Below are 26,593 nucleotides of genomic sequence, written 5' to 3' on the forward strand. Positions count from 1 at the left end.
GCTTGGAAGATATACGGTTCTCGGCTACACCAAAACCTATTTTATTTAAATAATATTCTAGATTTTTCTACGTAGGGTTACACATTTTTAAAAAAGTTTTTGTTAATAAATACTTACCTATCTTTAAATTAAAGAAAATCAGTGTAAAATTTTACTTTTAAACAAGTTTTATTAAAAATAAACAGTTTAATTTAAATAAAAAACTTTTTAGATAAATAATTCCTTTTTAACTAAAAACAAACAAAACAACTTATTCTTAAATATTGAAGGTAAAATGAGCAATTATATTAAAACTAATCAGTCTCGACAAAACAGGATACTCTAGTATAAATTATTCACATTAAAATGCAAAGTAATATAGTACGTTATAGATAAACTTATAATAAATATATGGAAAACTTAAAACCTAAATACTTCATCACACTTGTATTCTTTGTCTGCAGCAACATTATAGGGAACATTATAGAATTCCGTACATTTTTTGTGAAACCATTTTGCGCAATAGTCACAACCAATGTTTTTATGATCTTCTTCTTCCGTGTCACTATTAAGAGTTTCTTTACACATATCACATGGTATCTTTTTTTTGGTTTTTGTTTATTCTAAATCCGGTTTTCTCTTATTTTGTTTCTTATTGTTTTTCTCAATTTTTATTTCCTTCCTTTCCTTTATTCTTTCTTCTTTTCTTTTTTCAATTTCAGCCTTTTTAAATTCTTTTTCCTGATCTTTTTTTTTTAAATATTCCCTCCATTTGTCACTGCTAATTGCACTTGGTGCTCTTTCATTTTTCGGTCGGTTTGTATTTTTGCTACGTTTAACTTGTTCAGGATATACTAGATGTTCGGTAAATGCACCATGCATTCTATCAATGTTTTCAGTACCTTGAACCGCAGTTTTTTCGTTTTTCTGGTTCTTCTGGTTTCAGGTTCTTTATTTTCGTTGATATTTCTCTCCGACAGTATTCTTTTGTCTTTTTCCTCGTGGCACCGTTTTTCTTTAATCTTTGAACTACCTTTTTTGACTATGTCAAGATTATTAGTATTATTTTCATTACCACATACGACGTTTGGGACATTTCCTACTTCAGTTTCAAAAATATCATCATTAAATGTTGTACCGCGTGTAGGAACCGCTAAAATTTCAGAAATATCAATCAGTGGAAGATCATCATCTTGATCATCTTTACCATTATTTAGAAAGAAGCTAGTCATAATATTTTGAATTTTTACGCCGTCAATATTCAAATTATTATCAACAAAAGATGAAAAATTTACCTGCTGATTTTCGGAAAATTCAGTCTCCATGTGAATTATCTCCACGTTTTCAGAAAAGTGTGTATCTTTACTATCTTTATCAGGAATATTGAGATCTGAGTTGAGATCAAATATTAATTTGTCAGTATCAAGGTCGTTGTTTTGAATAATAATATCTGATTGATTTTTGTCATCAATGTTAAGCACACCCTTACTTACATCTATTAGTAGTTCTAAACTGGCTTCTGATTTATTACTCTTATTTTGGTTATCTTTTTTCGAGGTTGAAGAACATTGTGGTTCAAGTAAGTTAATTACGATTAACACTACGTCCACATTTATACCGTAGGATGTTAAATTGTCTTTTATTTTATTAATAACTATTTTGCAAGAAGTTATGTCACGCTTCGTTATATTTTCGATTGATTTTCTTTTACTTTTATTTATCGCTACTGCTTTATCAGCCACACATTTGCTGTAATCTACGGCATCGGGATTTAATGGAAATATTCCCGATTTTCTAAAACCATTTTTTACTGAAGTTTCGAATCTTTCTGGTTCAGAGAGTATCTCGTTAAACAGGCTACAAAAATTAATTTTGGTTACAGAGCAGTTCAGATTTTCTGGTTTTCTTTGCCAATTATGAACAGTTTTTTTCCACTCCGATTTCATTGGCTTAAACACGCTAACATCAGCCGGCTGGAGCATGTGCGTAGTGTTGGGAGGTAGAGCATATAGAATAATTAGGTTTGCGTCACACCATGTACTTATTGCCATATTAAGGTGGGATTTATGCCCATCCACAACACTCCCATGCAAAACTTTCCCACTGGATGGACACAGTGCGAATCCCGACTCATCACCATTGAAAATCCTCCTTGGATCATTCATTATGTAAGACAAATTATTACTCTCTAAATACTCCTTGAGGTCATGAAACCATTTTCTTACGGATTGTTCTGTAACTGCAGCTCTGGCTTTATTTATTCCCTCAGCTTCTCTCATCGGGATTTCTGCGGGATCAGCGTTAATTTTTGACACTGTATCAAAAAGCATCTGCTTCGTAATAGGGAAACCGCATTTTGCTAAATTAACAATCCAATTTTTAATTTTTTCTTCACCATCAACAGTTAATAGAGGAGGTGGTCCGGGTTTTCGCAGGACGTCTGGTACTCTCCCTTTTATCCTATCTTGGATGGTCGCCCTGGGAACACCAAATGTTCGACTTGCCTCCCTTATTGACATTTTGTTTTCTCTAATTTCAAAAAGTGCATTTTTCAAATTCTCTTCACTGTACTTAAACAGTTTCCTTCGAACCTTCGATGGATTGGGTCGAATAACCTTGGTATTAGTGGTTCTTTTTTTCTTCGATCTAGCCACTGAAAAAAAAGTTAGGATCAAAACTTTTAGAATTGTGTTTAGGCCGAGAACCGAAATGACTTAACCACAGAATAAACGATCTCATGAGATCGTTTATTATGTGACTTAACTCTACGATGATTTTAATTATCGGCCCCCGCAATATTCACAATGGCCGAAAAATGCCAGATCTCGGCCCGTATCTTTCCGGATAATTTTATTATTAAAATAAACACCATCTTCAATTTAATTTGCAGGCCGCAATCTAATATCAGAAAAGAAGCATTGTTAATCTAAATATAAAAACTAACAAAAATCTGATAACACTTATTTTTTACAGTTTTATTTAAAAATGAAAAATAACCTTTTAAACTAATTTTCGGCCCCTCTGGCCGAGAACTAAAAAAGTTAACTTTTTTTAAACCGGATCGCGGCCCCTTAATATTTTAATTGTAAAATCATTTTTTGCTAAATTTTAGCAATATATTTACACGTTTTAACCCTTATAATCTAATGTATATTACATTCACCTAAAACAACAAAATTGTAAGAGACTTACTATTTATTTGGTTCACAACACTAAGCAAAATTGCACTTTTCACACACGTGTGGTCTGTTGCTTGGAAGGTCGACAACTAAATGATTTTTCGCGCGCTTGTCATTTGCAATGTCATCTTAAGCCCCGGCGTTTTTGACAGAAAAAAGATGCGGGAAACGATTTTATCATTCAGAGTAGGCCAATAGCAATAAATTTCCTTAATATTTGGCTTTTAGTCACAAAAAGGCCGAGAACTAGAACTTCTAGAACTTCTAGTGATGGCCGGATAACCGGTGAACTGACCCTATATAAAAGATGAATAATCATCAGACACCAATTTTTTTCAAAAGTTTGTTGTCGCCGCTGTTTGGAATATGCCAAACAGAGATAAACAAAAATGACGTCAATATAAATGGGTATAATTTCGACTTTAGTATGTACGCATTTTCCTGAAATAAAACAAATAAATAAATAAATTACCCTTACTCTTATCATTTAGAGTATAACCACAGAATAAACGATCTCATTATCGATCGTGATCGTTTATTCTGTGGTATAACACTGAACAGTTTGAAACTATTATAATGGTAATTTTTGGCACGCCTCTGGAAAATTATTATACATGAACAAGGAGCTTTCAAGGCCGGATGTATTAGCACCTTTCATTACATTCCTTCTTCTGTCTTTATTTTTTATTGATATAATTTCTAGAGCCATCTGTTGGCTCTAGATTAAACTATTGCTCAGAGAAATCTGTAGGATGTAAAATGCTTATGTTTTATCTTAAAATTTGGTTTACATTTACTTTTGTAATGTAACTATAAAAACTACATTAAATTTACAATTTGACATCATAAATCGAAACTAATATTTCCGAACATTTAGGGAATAATATTTTAGAAAGCACCAAATTTCTAAGTATATACGAACGATGGCGCCACCGGCCTGAGGTTTCTCTGCATTGACTGTGTCTGTGTGTTTCTAGTTCTAAGTTCCAAATTTTGTTAAAAATAGTGAATTTCTATGGGAGTTTTAAGAAAAACTCGGTTTGCATGGGAAAGTTCGGACTTTCTTGCCCCCGTGTAACAACTAAATTAAGTGAGAAATCCGCATTTTAACTGGAAAAAAGCGAAATCCAAGCCCAGTGGCCATGTTTGGTTTTGGTTCTTGACACATTCAACTGTTTCTTGTCGGGTTTGACGAAGTTTTGACTGAAAGGATTGATTTTTACTACCTGGGTGCTCGTCTACCTGATTCCCGTAGACCGTTATGGACCCAGACAGAGGTAAGTCTTCTAAATCCTGCAGACTATGAATTGTTTCTTTCATTGACCCCATTTTCTTGTCAAAGGGCAATGAACAAAGTCACGGTCAGCTTGTTTTCAGTGACCATTGACCTTATTTCTTTTATGTCTCAGTGATTTTTATTATTGTCGAAAGCCTTTTGCTTTAATAATTTATAAAAGAACTTCGAGGTTATGATTTTTAACAGCATAGAAGTTTCTATTAAGAAAATATTTATAGAAAAATAAAACCGAATTTTTCCTCCATAATAATATAATTTGTAGATTACTGCATCAGCAGTTCAGATCCTACAGTTATGTCATTACGTAAGGGAACAACAGGTGGCGCTCGTGATATTAGTATTGAGTGGGTCAGTCCAGTGTATAGAATACACCCATCCTATAGAGTCTTTTGGATTTTAATGCATTTGTGCCAAATTTAAAGAATTATTACTAAAAGAGTTTATAAAGAAATAGTGGATTAGTTCCAAATTAGTAAGGATAAATGGGGTAAATTGGGATAATGGTAGGTAAATAAGAAAAATCCAAATCTGCTAGTATCCAGATAATTTGCCCCACTATTATGCAGTCTAAATAATATCAAATCATTTTATTGACCATTAATAAAATCAAAAAGGTAGAAGTCACATTATAAAAGAAAGTTACTAAAAGCAGAGGTTGACCCATTTTTTGGGCCCTGCAAAAAAATATATTGATTTCCTTGAAATCCTTCAATTGAAAAAAAAAATAAAATTCATATTGATATCAACAAATACAAAAGAAAGATGGTTTTTGTATTTGAGGCAATTGCTGTATTGTTCCATGCAGGCAAGCACCTCGACCCATAGGCCATCTTCAGTGCGAACTAGAAGTGAAGTAAATACAAATGTTTTCGAAATATTGATAAGATGGTTAGGGATTAATGTGTAATAAATATTAAAAAAAATGTTTTAGTCTCAATTGTTAAGAGACTACATAATTTTTTTTTCATCTTTGGGGCCATAACAAAGTGGCTACACTTTATTGTGAGTGTAGACAATAAAATGATAAACAAAAAGACTTTCAAATGTTGTGAAAATTGAAATAATAATCTATCACTTACCATAGTGACTTTTTCTAAATCTCTAAACAGTTTTAAATTATTTTAAATAAATATTTTTAATTGTGGTGTATTCTAAATTTTTTTTTTTTACTAAAATAGTTAAAAAGTGCCATTTCTCTAGTTCTCGACCACTTTTTTTTTAAACAACTTTAAGGCGATTGGATTGCATAGTATAGGCAACCTTAATAAAAAAGCCTTAACAAAAAATAACACAAAAACAAATATTTATTTATTTAAAAAAAAAACAAGACAAATAAAAATGCTCTATATAAGTAAAAAAAAAAACCAGATAGGAAATAGGAACAAAAAAGTTAAAGAAAAAAACATGTGGGTTGGTTTTTAATAATAAAAAGTAAAACGAAAATTAGCGCTTACAAATAAAGTAAAAAGTTAAAACTAAATTTGAAAATAACGTACTTTAACATTCATCACATTTGTAGTCTTGAATTGCGACAATATTATATGGGGTATCAATGAATTTGGTGCATTTTTTGTGATACCATTGTTCACAATAGTCGCATTCTATATTTTTTTTATGATCGTCGTCCGTATCACAGTTAAGTTCTTCGAAGCATGTTGCACATGGTATCTTACTCTGCTCTGTCAAGCTTTCAGGATTTTCACCATTTTTTTTTTTTGTTTTTTCTTCAAAGCCTTTAAAGGTTTTTGCTTTTCTCCCTTTAATTTTTCTCTTTCTTCTTCTTTCTGAAGTGTTTTAAATTTCTTTTCTGTTTTCTCATTTTCTTTTTCCTCATAATATTTCCTCCACTCACTAGATGAAATCGCGTTAGGTGTTTTCAAGAACGGTTTTTTTCTGTTAGTGTCACTACTTTGCTTGATTGGCTCAGGGTATACCAAATGATTGTCAAATACTTTTGTAAAAGAATGTGATGGTTTATTTGATGTTTGCAGCGGTAAGCTGTTGGTAACAGCTGATAATTTTAAGACTTTAACCTTTAGAACATCAATCATTCTTGCTTTTATCAGAAGTGGTATCGACATTTGCATCACTGGAAAAATGATCTCTTATAATATTAGGCTCAATATTAGGGGTAATATTAATGACATCATCAAGGTCAGCACTTAAATATTCTCTAGCAGAATCAATTTGTATATTAAGGTTACCAATAGTACTATCATTGTTTATATTAGAGTTATTATCAGATGTAATTAACGTAGGAGTACTTGACACAATGTCAGCATTAAAGTTAGGAAAATCAAACACTACAAGTTCATTATTTTCTAAGTCCTTCATAAAAGATGATTATTATATCAGGGTTAATTCCATAAGATTGTAAGTTTTCTTTAATTGTTAGAATTACTTTTTTTGCTGATGTTAAGTCTCTTTGTGAGATCCTTCCCTCACTTGATCGCCTTTGCCTGGGTAATTTGTTTGTTGAAAGAGCTTCAGCTATATCCTTGACACATTTTGTATAATCAACAGCCCATTTTCCCATTTTCCAAAACCCATTTTTGATACTCACTTGAAATTTGTCTACATTGTTCGACAATACATTGTTCAATATTTTCCAATTGGTTGTCATTGGTTTGAATAAACTTACATCTGCAGGTTGCATTATATGGATTGTATTGGGGGTAGCGCATATAAAATAACTTGGTTTTCATCACACCATTTACTTAACGACATAGTCATGTGCGATTTATGCCCATTAATAAAAATAATTAGTGGTTTAGGAATATTGTTTTCCAATGTCCATTTATGAAAATCATTCACGATGTATTCAAAAAAAACATCTGAAGTCATCCATCTTTTCTCAGATTTCCCTAACACCCATCCTTGTGGCATATTTTCAACAAGAGCTCTTGGGGGTCTCACATATTATAGAAATAATACTAAAGCTGAGGAAATGTTTCCACTTGCATTAAACGTCATAAGAACAGTTATATTTTCCTTTTCGTTTCCAAGTTTAATGTCGTAAAGATTTTTGTAGCCTTTAGGTCCCAGAACTTTTCCTGATTTAGGGCATAAACAAAACCCGGATTCGTCACAATTGAAGATTCTTGTGGGATCACTAAATATTTGCATAAGATTGTTTTTAGTTAAATATTCTCGCAAATCTAAAAACCACTTTCGTATTGAAGCAACACCAACTCAAAGACAGTGTAGAGGTGTTATTGATTGAAGTCTCACTGACCACTGCCCTAGCCTTATTAACGCTTTCCGCTTCTCTTAGAGATATCTCCGGATTCCTTTTTAAAACTCCTAAATACCAGCTTTGTCCTGGTGTGTTGTCCTTAAATAATTCCTGCCCAGATTCTTTCGTTCGATCAGTGAGACCGTCTCTATAAGAGTATCTTTTTGTATTGGAAACCCTGATTTAGCAAAAATTTATAATCCAATTCCTAATATGTTTTTCCCCTTCCTCAGTTAGGAGGGGAGCAAGTCCAGGTTTTTTAAGTTCTTCAGGCCTTCTTCCTGATAACCGATCAAGTAGTGTCGTCTTTGGTACCAGATATTTTCTACTGGCCTCACGAATTTTAAGTCCATTCTCTCTAATGTCTTTTAAAGCCGTTTTTAATTTTTCTTGTGAATACGTAAACATCTTTCTTTTTGGAGCACCATTTTTTGAGCGAGTGCGAGAAGAATTTTTCTTATTACGTGCCACTGGAAAAATAAAACATTTGCAATCAAGATAGAGGACAGTTCCGAACGAGCGGACTCGCCCGAGGCATTCCTTAGAGTTCAACAGTATTATAAATTTTTTCTGCTATAGGGTATGTACCGTTATCAACTGTCAGTACTGAATTTACTGGACGTCGTTCCGATATTTATTTTAGTTTACTGATTCAGTACTGAATGACGTCATAAATGTGTCAGTGACGTCATTAAGCTTTACTGGATTGACTGGGGATAAAAGCTACTGTAGGTGCAGTAAAATAGTGGGGGAATGTCAAAACTGTCAGAAGTGTTGTTGATGTTGATTTCTTGAATCTTCTTGTTTACGTTGTGGGAATTATTTTCCAAGTTCAAAACATAAATTGTTCAAAATAAAAGCTATGGCTATGAATCCCAATAATGTAGCAGCCATGATAGTGGCAAACACCGTTTCCGTTTTATTATTAACTGATGATGAGGAAGATGAACTGGACCAAGAAGACTTTTAAATTGCCCAATTACAGGCTTAAGGACAGGCCCGTATTCGCGTTCCAAATTATTTGGAAAACGTGATAAACCTATATTCCGAAGAGGAATTTAGGATGCATTTCATGTACCTAGGTACAAATTCAAAAGATAATATAGTATATTACGTTACTAGTGAAGAAAGTGATATTTTTCACTCAAGTGGTGATGTTTTTGAAATTCACACGAGTGTCTGAAATTTACTTTTTTCATGAGTAATGTAGGTATACACAATTTTTCGTAAGACTACAAATTTGCGCTCTTTAGTTCTTTAAATTTTTTAGAAAACTCTGTAAAAGGCACAAAAGTACATGTGTATTTTACTTTCTCACAGGAAATATGTTTGTTCGAAAGTTTTATAGGTTATGTTGTGTTTGTGAAAACAGTGCTGAAAACTGTTCCTTTTTTGGAGCAAAACAGCACGCTGTATAAAATCGGAACGACAAATTACAGTAAAATCAGCACAGTACAATCCTGTACTGACAGTTGAAAACGGTACATACCCATAGTGTGACATACTACAACATAACTGTTAGTACAGACCATTTGCACAAACGATCCTGTTTGCCTCGCGAGGCAATTCCTCAGGCGAGGCAGTTTAACGCTCCAGAAACACATAGAATCGAGCATAGAATTCATCAAAAAGATGGGTGGTCGAGAACTAAATTGAAGTTTTGAAGTTCTTGACCATCAAACTTCAGCAGTAAATTTATAATTTATATGTTTTGAAAAGGGTGGTCGCGAACTAAACTAATGGAAATATCATATTTTTCTTACAAGATATAAGAACTACCACCACATTTAATTGAAATGAATATTTTAACATTAACGATTTAACAATGGTCGTAAAACTTAAAATGACTATTATTTTGAATTCAGTTCGCGACCACCTAATATTTAGTATAAAAAAATATATTTTGAGCAAAATTTTGTTGAAAAAATTATCAAAAAGTCTTTCTAAAGCATATATAATAAAGACACACAATTTTTTTTAAAAATCTGTTACTCACTATTTTCTGTTGCAACACGCTTTTTTTCAAATATACACCATAATGCTAATGCGTTTGTGGCACGATGTCAACTGATTTTTTGAGGTAACCCTTTTAGTATCATGTAGGGGGCGCTAAGTGTTACCGATGATCATAAGGTGTCAGAAGCAATTCCAAATTATTTCGGCGCGAAAAATCTGATTATTTTCTTATTATTAAAAGCTCAAGTGGTCGAGAACTAGCGCATGGTCGCGAACTAGCGCATTAACCCTATATATTGCGGTGGCTGGTCTATATTCAAAAAACTGAAATGAATATCATTTATGTATATAAAATGTGTCTATGAAATAAATATTAAAGGAAATACAAAAACAAGCATTGTGTATTTCAATAAACATAATAACACAGAAATTACCTGTACCAATAAAAGACAATAATAAATACCTAACATATTACTGGTCAGTTCAGTTCTGTTTCAGTTTATTTAATAAAATTATTTCCTTAAACTGCTAAACTCAAACGCGCTTGTCAATTTTTCATTGAAATATAAGGTTTTTTCACTGGTCTTCTGCATTTTAAGTTTTCATCACATAAACATCTTCGAATAGATCGAATTGAGAGAGATATGAATTGAATAAGCTTTTCTTATATCTTCAATAGAGGTAAATGGATTTTTTATAGAATATTTACTAATCTTCTCAGTTCCAGATGTAGTTTTTTGAAGCCTACCTGGCTTTCGAATAATAGCAGTAGGGCCTCTAATTGGCCACAATTTAATTTGCTTACAAACAACACTTTTATGTAGATTTAATTCTTTAGCAATTTCCACTGATAAATTTACACTTCAAGGCATTCTGGTAAACAATTGAACTGATCTGAACAAGAACTATTCAGTTAATAATGTGTTTACAAAAAGTTCATTTATTTATCTCCACATAAAAAAAAATACTGCATTAATTACTCACATTCCTTTGATAAAAATCTGCATTTTTTGTATGTATTTATTGCTGAGGCTAAGATAAACATTTTTAGTACATAGTCATTCAATAATAATGAATACCTTATATGATCGAAAAATAAATTAAAAGTTTCTCCATTTTTGGCCGGCACTGTATATTATTGATATTCCTAAATCAAATATTAATCCTGGATTTCATGAAACACAAAATTATTTGAAATAATTTTTCATTTAATGTTAAAAACAAAAGTAGTAAGACATATTTGGTCTTTTAGTGTAAAAATTATAAAATCTGTAGTAAATTTTATATTGGTACCTCTCATGAAACTGATAGGTCTTTAAGTTAAGTTAAAAAACAAGAAACAAAAAAGACTTTAAAATTAATATAAGTTGCACTTTACAAATCTTTAAAATTAGCACCAGTCATACACTGCAAGGCTTGAATTTATGTCAATAAAACTTTTATTTACTTCTGTTTTTAAATTCTATTGTTGAAATAGATGAATTGAGGTGTCAATTATTGGACTGATGTTAAAGAAAACACTAAACTCAAAATTAATTGACATCTACAGTTGTGGTCACATAAATAGCACACTTAGCCTTTTCATATATTACTTACAAAAAACAAATTCCTGACTGATAAGAAAATATTTAAGCAGTTAATCTCCTCCTAATATGCAAGACTTTATGTTTATTTTAAAAATATATGCACATACAGAATTTCATTCCAATATTAACGTTTTAAGGCTGGACACATAAATAGCACACCTTTCATTCTTATTAAATATATCGAGTGTTAATTAGTAAGTATTATTTTAACTTTTAAATTTTTGAATATTGTCAAGAGTAGTTTTGTTTTTAGTGGATAGAAAGAAACATTGTGGACCAGAGAGGAGAGCTCTTATTATAGAAAAGAAAAATCAAGGCTTTTCTATTTCTGCTATAGCAAAAGATTTAAATTGCTCTAGGAAAATGGTTTATAATGCTCTGGCTCTCTATGAGACCACTCAAAGCACAACGAACAAGAAAAGATTAACAAGGCCTCGAAAAACCACGTATAACATGGATAAAATTATTATTAGAATAAGCAGCCATTTTTAAGTTCCGCCCAAATAAAACGTGAAATAGCAGACCAATATGGCGTCAATATTTCTGCAAGAACAATAAGAAGAAGATTATGTGAAAAAGATCTCAAAGGTTGTGTAGCTAGGAAAAAACCACTTGTTTCAAAAAGAAATATTAAAAAAAGATTGGCATTTGCTAAACAACATATAAATAAGGACAATTTTTGGAAAACCATATTATGGAGCGATGAAACCAAGATTAATAGATTTGGAAATGGTGGAAAATGCTATGTTAGACGTCCTCCCAATCGTGCCTTAAACCCTAGGTACACAATTAAAACTGTTAAGCATGGAGGAGGATCAATTATGATATGGGGAGCAATGTCATAGCATGGTGTTGGACCTATTCATCGTATAGAGGGAATAATGGACCAATACAAGTATAGGGAGATTTTGCAGAATGTTATGGAACCATACATGGAGCATTTTATGCCAATTACATGTAAGTTCATGCACGATAATGATCCAAAACATTCTGCAAAATCAATAAAACGATGGTTTACTAAAAATGTGGTAGATGTTTTGGAATGGCCGCCACAAAGCCCAGACCTGAACCCTCTGGAAAATTTGTGGGATCACGTTAAAACCAAAATTAAGGTATTAAATCCCTCAAATCTGGATGAACTATGGCAAAACTTCCAAGAGGCTTGGAACAGTATTCCGGCAAGCGTGTGTGCAAAATTGGTGGAGTCAATACCCAAGCGATTAAGTGAAGTTATAAAAAATAATATTTTTTAAGTGTGCTATTTAAATGACCATAACTGTATGTTGAAAAGTCAAAAAAGCACCAGGGTACCTGATACCTAGTGAGTTCTAGTATTGAGAGTAGTGGGAATTTTAAGCTATATGTATAATAAATGAGTGAAGGGACACTGTGTGTTTTTCAATTTACCTTAACCTATGACTCCACTGCAAGTATGGACTATTTCTTCACTTCACTGATAAGTCTTTGTTTGAGTGAAGGCATCTTTCCATATAATATCAAAAAAAGCTGTAGTAATACCTATCTATAAAAAATCAAATCATAATGCAGCAGAAAACTACAGACCAATCTCTCTCCTTCCAATAATCTCGAAAATTCTAGAAAAATATATGCCAAAACAAACAGTTGAAACTAATAATTTATTTCATAGAAGTCAATTTGGATTTCGAGAAAATAAAAATACTGTTTTGAGTATATTTAACTTAATTTCCCGAATAACAAATTCATTTGATGACCACTCTGTCTTGTTTTGCGACCTTAACATGGCTTTTGATTGTGTGGGATCATAGGATTCTGCTAAGAAAACTAAATGCTTATAAATTTTGCCTTAAAAGTGTTGGAATAATAAAATGCTATTTAGAAAATTGATCTCAGATCATTCAATGTGTTTGGGAGAGGGTGGGAGTCAGTATTGGGTTACCTTAGGGCTCTATTCTAGGCCCAATATTATTCTTTATATATATAAATGACTGGCCAACAGCTGATCCTGTTAATGGTTTTACTCTTTTTGACATTGATACTAAAGTTTCCATGGAACTCAGCTTAAGCAGGAACTTAAGAGCTGAATTACTACAGTTTTAAAAATAAAATAAAAGACATTTTAATTATAAATACATTTTATTCATTTGATGAGTAATATCACACTTTAGGTTCTAGTATTATTGAATTTTTTTATTGACATGTATAAGCATTTCAAATGTAGAAAGAATTAATTAACAATTTGAATTTGAAGACTTGGCTCCTTGGAGGCAGAGAATAAAAAAGCAGAGTCAAAAATTAGTCCTAGATCCTTTTACTGGGGTACTTTTTGAAGATGTTAACCATTTAAGCTGCAATTAAATTATAGGATTACCATTTAAAGTGAATGACATATAAGCACACTTACTGACATTTATTCTGCAGCTTCTTAATTTGCATCAGCTCACTACAACATCACAAAACTCATATTGGATCATTTTCTGATAGAATCTGAAGAAAAGCTGATTTGAAATTGTCAGCAAATAATAATTCCTTTGCATTTTTCATATTGCAACCCCAACTGGGGTAGCAGCAAAAACAAGAGTGGCTTGTGGAATACCAACTGCTTTTAAAGACACATGACTTAGAACCTTTAATTTTGACATACTGCAACGTACAACTGAGATATGACTGAACTAGACGAGTAATATGTGAAGATAAATCTAAAGTAATATATGACGATAAATAAAAAGATTTTAAAATTGTACAGTGTCTCACTCTATCAAACGCTTTCTCTATATCTGTAATGAACCTCGGATTTTCCATTGATAGATTCATGGAACATACTGACAGAATGAGGTAAGATTTGTAAAAGTTAATTTTTTTGGCAAGAAGACATGTTGACATGAAGTAATGCGATCAGATATTTCGTCAAACGGGCGCTAAAAGATAATTAATTCAAAAACTTTAGAAATAGAGCTCATAATAGTAATTAAGAGATCATCTCTAAAGCCAGATTTGTATATAGGAATTATTTTAGTCATTTGCCACCTTTTGGGATAAATAGAAGTTCGTTTAAATAGAAGAGAAGTTCTGAGAATAATATTAACAAGATATCTTCAGGGCCTCAACGAATGACATCAACCCTTCAATGCATATGCTGGAATCAATCTGAACCAATAGCCTTATTCTCTTTTATTTTGTTAATGGCCTTTAAAAAAAAATACATGGGCTTAAATGGCAAGCAAGTTAAATCATTATAATTATTATATGCAGACTTAAAGAAACTTGTTAACCCTTCTGCAATTGCTTGAGAACCTGAATAAATTCTGTTCTCAAATGTTGTTTCCTCCATGATATCTGCTGAATCTCACAAAGGACCAAAGAATGTTAAGAACTGCTTCACATCAAGGAATTTAATGTTTAACGAATGTCAAATAATATGTCAATAAATAGTCAATAAATGTCTTTCTCCTTCATGATTAATTCTATATGAGTCTTAATTTTTTTACTTTGTATATTATAGGCTTATCATCTTAGTTTTTCATTAAACCTGATTTTGATATTGGAGATGCAGAATACCAAGGTCCTATTTTGATAACTAGGATTTCTTAGCATAAACTTTTGGTCGTGTTGAAATATTAGACAAGTAGTTTCTAAAATATAAATAGTGATACCTCTTATTCATTTAGGCATAATATTATGATGACCTACTTTATAGGTGTAAATTTTTAACAGATGTTTAAAAAACAGATGATAAAGAATATAGACTTGGTAACTATAAAACGCAACAAAACTTTATTTTTACTTTTTTTCAACATGTTTCATTAAAAGGATAAAAACAACATTATAGGTAAGTACCTACTATTTAAACATGAACAGTAAAAAAACTGAATAATCCCAAAAGAAAAATTCTTATTAGTGGTATGTCTTTATTTCTCTCTGGAATGTTGCCACCATAAACTTTTGCTTTTTTTCTTCTGAAATGATCATATAATCATGTGATGTGACACAATTATTAAGTAAGTATATTTAAAGACCAAGTGTGCATGTTCTAATTGATAAGGAAAAAATTAACTATTTGAAAAACTGGGGTGAATTCTAAATAAAATAATATAATTAATATATTTATCTAGACTTACATTATTTAATTAGAAATAAACAAGATATCATCAACAATTTAACTTAGACATCACTTTGAGATGAATTATAATTACTAGATATATTTATCAATAGGATGACTCTGAATAAGATAGCATCCAATTAATCATCCCAAACATCAGCACAGTAAAATGCGAAAAATCCACGTGCATGTTCCTGTGACAATCAACCAAGGCCAACAAATATGTATGAGAAATTAAACGAAAACTCATTAAATATAGATCCATTTATTTTCGCTAGATTTATGACCTTGTTTTGATCATTTAGTTACCAAATTTTTAATGAATTTTAATAAGGGTAATACTGGGTATGTTTGGACTTTAAAGGCGGGTACAATGCTATTGAAAAATACACTTATTGATATGCTCAGAGAATCTTAAATTTACATCCAGAATTACTCCAAGATTTTTAGCATTTATTCAGCCATTGTTGTTGTCCAATAGCAATATTAATATTATGTATTGCTCTCTAGCTGGCATTGACCAAATAGTAGCATCTGACATTTTTGGGGATTCAAACTTAATCAGTGCTTTTTAGAGGCTTTTGCCAGGGAACTAAGATCTTCGGAAGGCTTGATAGTGGCGTCATCAATATTTTCCAAACAAGTGACATATAAATTTGCATATCGTCGGCATAAAATCTAGTCAATGATTAGAAATAATTATCTAATTTAACGGATGATAAACACCTTATCAAGGAAGTAATTCAGTGAATAAATAATAAAAAATCGTCTGGTTGGGAAGGCATGTCAGTTAAGATGTTTCTTAGCATACCTGTCTTTGCATACAAGGTCCTTGCTAATGCAATTAATACTTCCATATACAGGGAGTTCTCTTTCAAATGGACATAAATGCTACAGTATGTACAGGAACCATAAAAATGTTTTAAAATTTTCCAAAAAGTCGTTTTTTCCCTCTATGTTATTTAAATGAATTTTTTGAGTTTTTAATGATAGGTGGTGAAGCAAGTTTTTGAGGAATTGTAAATAATTTTACTTGTCCAGGGACGGATTTGCAGCACATGTACGTTAAATTTTTTATAAAAAAACAAAGACAGCAGTTCTAGTTATGGAAAAATGTACCTTTTTCCTTAACTAGAACTGCTGTTGGGATAGCATTGCGTGCTACGATCTTGCTATGATGATTTTGATGAGTTCCCCTTGGCAAAAATCCAAGTTTCGTCTAGAAACACAAATTGTTTGAGATCTTCCGAGTTTTTATTTTTTAGAAAATTCTATCTTTTTGTCACTACATGTAAAAGTTCACACAGTACTGTCCGATTATTCGTCTTTTTGTAACGAATTCCCAATTTCTCTGAACTTTTGCCAAGCTAGTTAAACTAATATAAGTTCCTTGTCCTTTATTATTTGTAGTACGGCAGCCATCGACACGTGTTGTTTAGTTTTATACATGTTATAAATAATGGTTCTAATTTCGCTCTTAATTGTTTGGGGTTTGTCCAGATTTGGTTTGTCTTCGTCCATATTGCAAATCTTATGTAAAGTGCTTCTTGAAAAAAACAGATGTCAATGGCTCCATGTTATTTTTTTCTTGTTTAAAATAATTTTGTACTTTTAAAACTAAACGACGTTCACCCGAAGATAGAAACCGATATTTAGCAATATGTTTGTCTTCTTCTTGCGAATCCATAATTCAAAAATTAAAAAATCACAAAGTAAATTTAATTAATAGCCTGAAGATATCACTTCAAAATACCAAAAGGAATAGAATTTAAGTACAGACCACCAAAGTATTTATTTGTCCAATCAGGCAAATTATCACCTTTTAGGTACATAATCGTTTTAACCTATTTTTTCGGCACTATATTTGGGTTTTGTACATTTCCCAGATTTTATAATCCTTTTTTGACCTAATTCTACATCTTTTTTCCCTAATAAATATTAGGTTACACTAATAAATAATAATATTAAAACAAATTATTTTAGTATAAAAAAGCATTTCCTTTAAAAAAAATATTAGTACACTTTAAAATAATAGCCAATATTACATTAAAAACCAGAAATGTTTTTAAACCGCTGATAACAGTCGTCCAAACCGGTACTCAATATAAATAGCGAATAATGCGGCGATAAGGAATTCATTGCTTAACCGGTCCACTTATACCCCGAGATAATCCGTTATGTGTTAGGGTAAAACGAGCCCACTATGCATTGACCCACAACAAAATAAATCAATAATTTATCCGTTTCCCTGCTAATGCCCCTGAAATATACAACGCATTTACTAGTAGACATAAAAGAAACAAAAAGAAAAACACCATCAGCTTGTAGTAATTGACCTTGCAAAGAAAGAGAAGGCATTTTTTTACGGCAGGCCTGCACTGGCACAACCAAAAAATGATTTTCGGCAAACCTTGAGCGCTTCCGCGCTTGTTTTGTCGATTTTATTCGAGACGGGTTATAGTCAGGTAGCACAGGTATTTATGTTCACCGCAAGGCTGTACAGATTTGACTGAGTCATGATTCTGTAATTTTAATAGTTTAGTTATGTAAGTAATTAATCAACACCATGATTTAATACACACCTGCACATTACATTTTGAAAAATTGAGGACAATTACTTTGGAACCATGATGGAAGTCTAAGAATTGCTTCTACTGTCGTTAAAGAAGTGTTTGGAAATGCAAATGTGATTGTTCATAAGGCTCATTCCTCATCCGCAGTCTGTTTAATGGTTTATATCTATATGCAGATGCGACCTTGTCAAAGAAGCAAATTTAAAATAAATATAGGAAGTTCTTCCTTCCTAGACAGACTAATGAATCTATCGCAAGATACAAGATTAAACTACAGTTAATACAGATAATATACAAGAATATTGAATAAGGCTATGAACTAAACGATCGGTGAAATAAGATTTTATGACAAGGGTGCTGAATTAAATGACGGAATAGCAAACTTTTACATGCGGTTATTTGTACAGTTGATATTCGAAATTATTATTTTCTTATAAACTAGGAATACTAGTAGTAGTAAGTCCAGCAGGTAAGTCTAAAAGTCCCTTATCTTTCTCTTATTAGTCACAATTAACACTTTCATTCAGCTCTGCGTGTCTTGATGCTCCTGCATGGTTGTGAAGTGAATTGAAAGTATTGAAAACTAAGAAAAATCATGAATAGTGCATTAATGAAAAGTAGACAAACCCCTGGTTTTGATTGATATAAAGCCCTCAATATTTGGAGTAATTACCTCATTTTATTTTTCAATCATCTTTTCAAATCTCTCAATCAATCCTTGAACAATAATATAAACACTGTTTTTAAAGAAAATTGGGAATACCATCTGGTCCAGCACTAATCATTTATTAGGAAGTAATATGAAACTTTTAAAGATATCAGTAACTTTTGGAAAACTTCCGTACAAAATAAGGCACTAGGGACTGAATTATTCTCTCTCTCTTCTTGTCTTACTCCTTCTCTTATATCATATTTTTCTTCGTTTATGGTATCAAATGCTTATGCTTCATCAATTGCTTTATCTTTTTCTAGGCTCTCCAATACACCATAATTTATACTTGGTGATTTCAGGACATGCTGTAATTAATTACCGAGAAAGGCATTGAAGTGAATTTTATTAAATGCATATGGATTACAATAAGTGATTGAAGAGTACACTAGGGTTACAAAAGATTGCATTACATGTATAGATAACATCATTACAATGTTTGGTGGGGTAGTCCAATATCATATTTCTGATCACCTAATGCAAAAACTAACTTTTCTCTGAATATTGAAAATGAACCAGAATTCATAGAGCAAGGAGTATATAATGAAATAAATAAAAAATAGTGTTTATGGACAATTATGTCAAATGAAGACAGTTGTCTTGATGAACAATTGAATTCCTTTGAAAATATTATTGTGTATACATTTGATGGCTTTTTTCCTTTAAAAAAAGTTAACATTAAAAATAATAATAAATCCAAACTTTGGCATTGTGATTTTTAAAATTAAGAATTCAATAAATGGGGTTATATGTTTTAAAAAATAGAAACAGCATATTTAGGAACATGTATATAGAATCTGAAAGAAATATGATAAACTGTTAACTAACAAAAAGAAAAATTACTACAGCTAAACAAATTCAACAAATATCTCCCTGAAGCGGCTCCAAAATTACTAGGAAAACAACTACATATTGCAATTTCCACGGTTATTCCATATAACTGTGTATCACAGGGAAATTTTTGACATAGTTAAATATTTAAAAAATAAGCATATCAATGGTCATGATGATATAGATGGTACTTCTTTATTTAAATATTCATTAAAAGCTTTCATAAAGCCGTTGGTACACATTATTAATAATTCAATTAAGTCTGGCAAATTCCCTCAGCAACTTAAGCTAGCAATTGCAACACCTATATACAAAAAAGGAGATAAACCCAATATTGAGTCAATTGAATTAGTCTGTTACCTTCTTTTTCAAAAGTGTTTAAAAGAGTTATGTGCGATAGAACTTTAAATTTCATGCTTTCTAATTACTTGCTAAGCAAATTACAATATGGCTATTTAAAGAACAAGTCGACTAATACAGCAGCCTTTGAATTTGTTGAATCTAAGAAAGGCATATGACACACTGAAATTTTGTTTCATAAGTTATTCTTGTATGGAATTCGTGATGTTACTTTAAAGTGGATTTGGTAATACTTAACTGGAAGGCAACAAAAAGTAGATATTGGAAGGGGTATTTTCAGATATTACCTTAGGTATTTCACAGGGCAGTGTTATAGGATTATTACTTTTCATTAACTATGTAGATGATACTAGTTTATTTTTGTAACATCCCTTGGCACACTGACTTTTTCAAGAAGGAAGACAAGATTATGATACTAGCTTATAATTGGTTTGTTAAAAATAAATCAGATTAGCATGGTACTTTTTAAAACTCAAAGATCTGCATTGAACATACCAGAACATATAAATATCCAAAATGAAGAAATAGTAATAGTTAGAAAAAAAAGAAAAATTGTAGGCATTAAGAAAATTTGTATAACGCCGGGTACACACTTGAGAGCACATGGTTTGAGCACATGGTCTCGCTCAAAGAAAACATTCCGCGTATGCAGGCTCAGTGTACACGTTCTTCGTGCAGTCGTCTTGTCTCGCGTACTTTCAGTTTGAGTATTTCTCTTATTGACTTATTGACAGTTCTTTATTTGTCATTTATTTCCCGATCAAGCCAACTGTTTGCATGAAAATGGAATGAAGTAACGAAATGTGTTTGGAGTTAATTGACATGTACGATTTGTACCCAGTGCTGTGGGATGTCTTGTGATGACATGCGGACGAAGTCCCTGAATTGCCCTGAGGACTCTTCTAACCGTAGGTCACTTAATAAAGCATATTTTTGTATAATTGTGTTATCCACCATCGCCTTTTTTGTCTTCTCGGGTTCACTTTTTTTAGTAAATCATACATTGTTAGAAATGCAGCACAACCTATTATTAAAACTTCATCCTCACTTGACGACATTTTAACTACTACTAAACTACTACTGTGAACATGGCAGGAATTGAGAACACACGCATGCGGCAGAAAATTAATTACCCACACATGACTTAAGCACACATATACGGAAAAAAAAGCTAAACTGAATTGAAAATTAATCGTATTATTTTAAGAATATCGTCATCTTCCCATTCCGCAAGTATAGTTAACTTTGTATTGCAGCTCTCCATATACTTAATATTTAAGTAATTTTGTTCTTATAAGCTTTAGAACCTTATAATTAAGTATAACTTTCTTTTTAATAATATAGATTAATTATTATTTACACGAGAAGTGTTCTTTTCTTGAATAAAGAATACTTATTAGGTTTTAAGAGCCGAATATGCTTCATAAAAGTATAGCTTTATTCTTAATACTACATTAATTATTATTGACATGAGAATTATCATTTCTTGAATTAAGAACAACTATTGATTTTAAGGAATGAATATTCTTTGTGGAAGAAAAAATATATTTTAATAGAGCTTATATCAAGATGATTCGTATTGATCGTCCACTTTACAAACGTATTGATATTCTTACACATTACAATAATGTAATATGTTTTTTTTAGAGAAAGTATAAATTATATTTCAACTATTACAGTACTTTTCTTTGATTTGTCCCCTTCCCTTTAATTTTTTTTGAACGAATTTAATTAGAAAATTGAAAATCTGAATGGGTTTCATAAGTGCGTATAGTCTGAAATAAATTTAAGAAATCTGGTATTTTACGTTGAGTAAAAGAAAAACCTATGTAAAGTGGGCCCATTTAAAAATTTTTATTTGTCAATATTTTCCTAAAACGTAGCATTTATTTAACAAATACTCAATAATTCTACGTTGTTGGTCAAAAAACTATGAGAGATAAAGGATACCTACGTGTTAAAGAAAAGCATCTTTTGTTATACCTACCTATAAAAGCAATTTTGAATTTGCTGTTCATTTAGATGTTATAGTTCCTTTGATGAGTTAATATCAGTTATATTTTAGATAGATTTTTAAATACACTTCTTCCTTTTAGTATCATAAAATGAAAATGCAACGAATACGTTTTTCCTATTTATTATAAAGTAAAGGTCGCAAATGCCAACTTAACATCAAATAAATAGAAGAAACTTCAAAAACAGAGGCAAAATAAGGTAATAAAGCCGAAGTCAATTAATTACTCGTACTTAATCTCAGGAACTTTTCTGAAACTATAATTGTTTCCTTAATTAAACACATTAACACGGCACAAAATGTATGTTTTGATATTTTTTTAGCAAAACTGGAAATCCATAAAAAAATGTGTTAACATCTAATAATATATACGAGTTATCAAAATCCAGATTGTATGCTTGATAATGTAAATTAATAGAACCAGTGTTCATTAATACACAGATTAAATAAAACCTTTTAAAATTCTTTTTTTCCAACAAAATATGTGTAATTAGTGTGAATCAGATTTGACATTCAGACATATTTTGTTGTTTATATACAAAACACTAAACTTACATTGACAAGAAAATATAAACCATACGCGGATATTTTTTTGAAATTTAGTTAATACTCAACGGATATTTATTATTGGTTTTTTGCTTAATTAAAATCTTAAAGCGAGATACAAAAAAAGTCTCGTTAATCATATATTATATTCTTTAGGTCAAAATCATATGAAAAAAAAACCTATAACAAGGGCCACCGTTACAACCAATTAAAAATCAATATTTTTAAAGAAAAAATATATTGTCAAAATATATGAAACTTAAAAATAAATTCTGTACCTATAAATGCTTAGAAATATTAATAAGAAGTTATTAAAAAATAAACAAACTTTATCTAGCAAAATTTTGGTAAAATAAAGCACATTCTTTGAAAAAATCACAAGTGTAACAAAAACAAAACATTGGCTAATTATTATTGTCAACTAGGAAGTCCTTGCAGGCATCACTGTCATCGACTGGAGATTTATTGTCTTCCGAATCCTCACACCATTCGCATTCAAAATAAGGGTCTTTGCTGTCTTTACTACAGGGTCCACAAATCCAAGCTCGACACTTCGTGCATTGTATCCAATCAATTGCGCCTCTGTAGTCTTTCCAATTAATCTTGCAGATACCACACTGGGAGTTATTAGTCTTTCTTTCTCTCTTGCTTTTCCTTGTAGGGAGTTGTTGAGTACATGGCAAAACGCTAGATGAAGAGGGTCCTGGTTCTTCGGCTGTAGTTCGAAATTCCTCAGGAACGGTTAGAGGATTTTCAGAAATATTAGGGGCTGTAACAGTGCGAGACGCATCACTTCCAGGTTCGAATTTTTTTCCCCTTTTACGTTTTTTCTCAACCTCTATTCCACGGTGCTCTTTTAACAAATCAACTCTTTCGATGTCTGCATCTTCTAGTCCACCAGGAATGCGCTTCAAAACTTCGTCGGGATTTACAGGATGCAAACCAGTTGCTCTAAATCCTGATTTGAGATTCTTTGCTACATTTTGACTTACCCCTTTCCACAATCTGTCCAGTAGGTTCGGAAATTGTTCTTTCGGGATACAGCCTTGGAACCGCGACTCCTTTCTCCACTGATCGAGAATCTCTCTCCATTTTCTTTTCATAGGCGCAAATACGGCCACATTAAGGGGCTGCATTAAATGCGTGGCATTGGCTGGGAAGGGAGTTATGTAGATGTTATTTGTACCACATGCCTCTATCACCTGTGGTGAAAAGTGGCTTGCCAGGTTGTCACCAACGAGAATTATCTGGTCGTTATTTTCTCTGGTGGATTCGACGTGAGGCAGGAAAAGCTGGAAGAACCACATTTCGAATAAGTTCATGTCGAACCATCCGCTCGCACTGCTCGCATATTTTGTTTCTCGTGGTCCACCTTGCGTCCAGTTTTCATAAAGATTCAAAGCTTTATATACAACCATTGGGGGTAAAAGGTCTCCATTGGCATTTCCACAAACCATTAAACTGATCGTAGCCCGGGAATGCTCCTGAACTATTTCCACTCTCTTCGTGTTCCTTGGGCACTACCATCTTCCTGGACCCAGGATCATCTGTAACGTTGGTTTCATCATAGTTATACAAATTAGAGCTTTTCACTTCTCTAATTGCTAAGTCAATATTATTAAAGAAATTTAAAACTTCATTACGATCCACTGATGCTCTGGATCTCTTTATGTTTGAAGCCATTCTAACGCTTAAATGGTTCCTTTTTATAAATAATTGTAGGAAATCAGGTCCAGGGAAGTTATTTTTGAATATTCGAACATTTTTTCCTTGTTTGACCAAGAATTTTTTTATTACGTCACGAATATCAACTTCTGTGAGAGGAAATCCCCAATTTGCTACAACACCCAATGTCTTTGAAATGAGAGCCTCTTCTTGATCAAGTAAAACCTTTGGACGACGAACTGAGACGACCTTCGAGTGTGCACCAAGAAGTCTTCAACCTAACGTAGTCCGTTCTACTTTAAAAGTTTCGGCTGCTAATTTCCTCGACATACCCGCATTTACTGCATCTACCGCTTGGCGCAAGGCGTTCTCTGAGTAATTCCAGTAATTTCTTGCTCCCGGATTTTTTTTGTACGTACGAACAATTTTTATACTTGAATTACCTCTATCAACAGAAAGCCGGCGATAAAACACAAAATAACATAACCTAAAAAAAAAGTAAACAAAAATACACGTGGTGTGCAAGTTACCCCGGGGTGGGCAAGTAGCCCCACATTACGGTATGTTATGTAAAATAAAATTCCTCCCTAAAAATTTATTTCATAAGATTTTATTTAAAGTCCTTAAAATATTATTTAAATTTGATACCTTGTATATTGAAAGGAAAACATCCAATTGGAAGAAATACATTGAGAAAGTGTTATATTTTCACACAGAAATATTTTGTCTCAAAATTAACAAATATATGATTAAAGGCATTAGAGCATCGACTTTGTTAATTTGTAACCGTTTATTAACTTTTTTCATAAAATATTTCCTGAAATCTCCCTCTGAAATATTTTCATATCATTATAGAACACCCTGTATTTTTAAGAATGCTTAAAATTTAACTTACTATTTCATTATGTAGTTACAGATGTGTCTGCCTATGATGTCTACTAATTTATTCCTCATATATTTATTCAGCACTGTATGTTCTTTATAATAATTTCAAATTAGAGAGCCATAAGGAGCAGTTGTAAATAATGTATGAAGATCAAACTCCGGCATTCTGTTGTCTTGGATCAATAAGTCCTCAATCCCACAAAATGCTCTATTATAGATTGGTACTAATGTCAATGTTGATGCAACATCACTGTTTTTAGCATCATCAGATATGGTATTTAAAATCTAAAATGTCAATTTATTATGTTTTATCCTAAACTAATTTAATATTAAATTTAATTAACTATACCATAGGAATGTTTTCTAGATCTAAAACTTGTATGTTTTGATCCCCGGTAGATTGGCTTCTTTTATTGTATTGCTTCAAATGTTGACAGAATTTAATTCTAGTGCCTATACAGGGAATTAATTCTTTTATCAGATCATCAGTTAAGTTTTTGATGTTTAGCAAATCATGTTTTCTGAAAATAGGGAATAAATAATTTATTTACATTCAATGCAAAAGAAGAAGTATCAAAATTCATTATTTATAGATTTGGGCTTGCCATTGATAAGTCAGGAAAAACTTTTTTTTGGCCGACACTTACTTTTGACGACTTATTTATATATTAATGGCGGCGCATGCATCAGGACATTGGCGCATGGATATATGCACCACTATTTTAATACGGTATTAACATTTTTTACTTACTTATAAATGTTGTTAAAAGGGGTTCCAAATACCAATTGCTTAACAATTGCTCCATAATAATTCACAAGTCACAAAAAATGCGCACCAGAATAGCGCCTAAACAATGTCGGCACCGGTAGCCCTTACACGAACAAAATTAACAATGGTATAATTGCGTAGGACTGTATACAAGTATAATAATGTTAGTTTAAAACGACTTATTCTTAAAATAAGTATAAGAATATTGCATTAAGTATAATTTATTTGCTATAAAGAATAAATAAAATTTGTTTAAATATCATGCAGATTCATTTAAGCCATGCATTATGTTTAAAAGTTTAAAACAAAATGAAAATTACTCGAATGAAATTTTTTCATATAATTGTTACTTCAAGACTAAGACTTCAATTTTTAAGCAAAGATAAAATTGAATTAATTTTAGTTTTTTTTTGTATATAACTTGAAATGATTATGGCAAGTAGAACGGGAATAGAAATTTAAGAATAGGTAATTTTTTGAGCGAAGTATAAACTATTATTGAGCTATAAATATTACACTTAGGCCAAACTTTTTTTTTTAGATGAGAGTTAATCTTAGATAAAGAAGTTTTTTCCCTGTACATTGAGCACACACGCATAGGTGTGTGTGCGCTTAAGTGTGTGCTCACCTTTAGGTCATACCTTAACCTGGGACTAAAATATAGACTTTATTGCTGGAAGACTAAACAAATCTATTTTTATGTTGTGAATTATTTCAAAATATGTAAACAGTCAAACCACAAAAATGGTATATCATGCAGTTGCATGCAGTTATATCATGCAGTTATTGAGTCACATATAAGATGCGGCATTATGATGTATGGACACAGGTTGATTATTTATTAGGCATACAACTTTACATATCCCAAAAACAGACTTACTATGTATAAAAGGGGCCATACTGTATCAAATTTTACAATAGTGTAATGACG

The 26,593-nt window shown here is 31.6% G+C and overlaps 1 protein-coding gene across 2 annotated transcripts in view; it reads left to right on the forward strand.

Annotated features, from left to right (window-relative positions):
* The first annotated feature begins 4,108 nt into the window (after positions 1-4,108).
* Positions 4,109-26,593, forward strand: part of LOC126740118 (retinoic acid receptor RXR) — a 79,781-nt gene continuing 57,296 nt past the window's right edge. For both annotated transcript variants that reach the window (XM_050446031.1, XM_050446032.1), the window contains exon 1: positions 4,109-4,435. In XM_050446031.1, the coding sequence (XP_050301988.1) occupies positions 4,420-4,435 (16 nt within the window). In that variant the 5' untranslated portion in view covers positions 4,109-4,419. The remainder of the gene's footprint in view (positions 4,436-26,593) is intronic.

The sequence above is a fragment of the Anthonomus grandis genome, chromosome 9, assembly GCF_022605725.1.
Source record: "Anthonomus grandis grandis chromosome 9, icAntGran1.3, whole genome shotgun sequence".
NCBI lineage: Eukaryota > Metazoa > Arthropoda > Insecta > Coleoptera > Curculionidae > Anthonomus > Anthonomus grandis.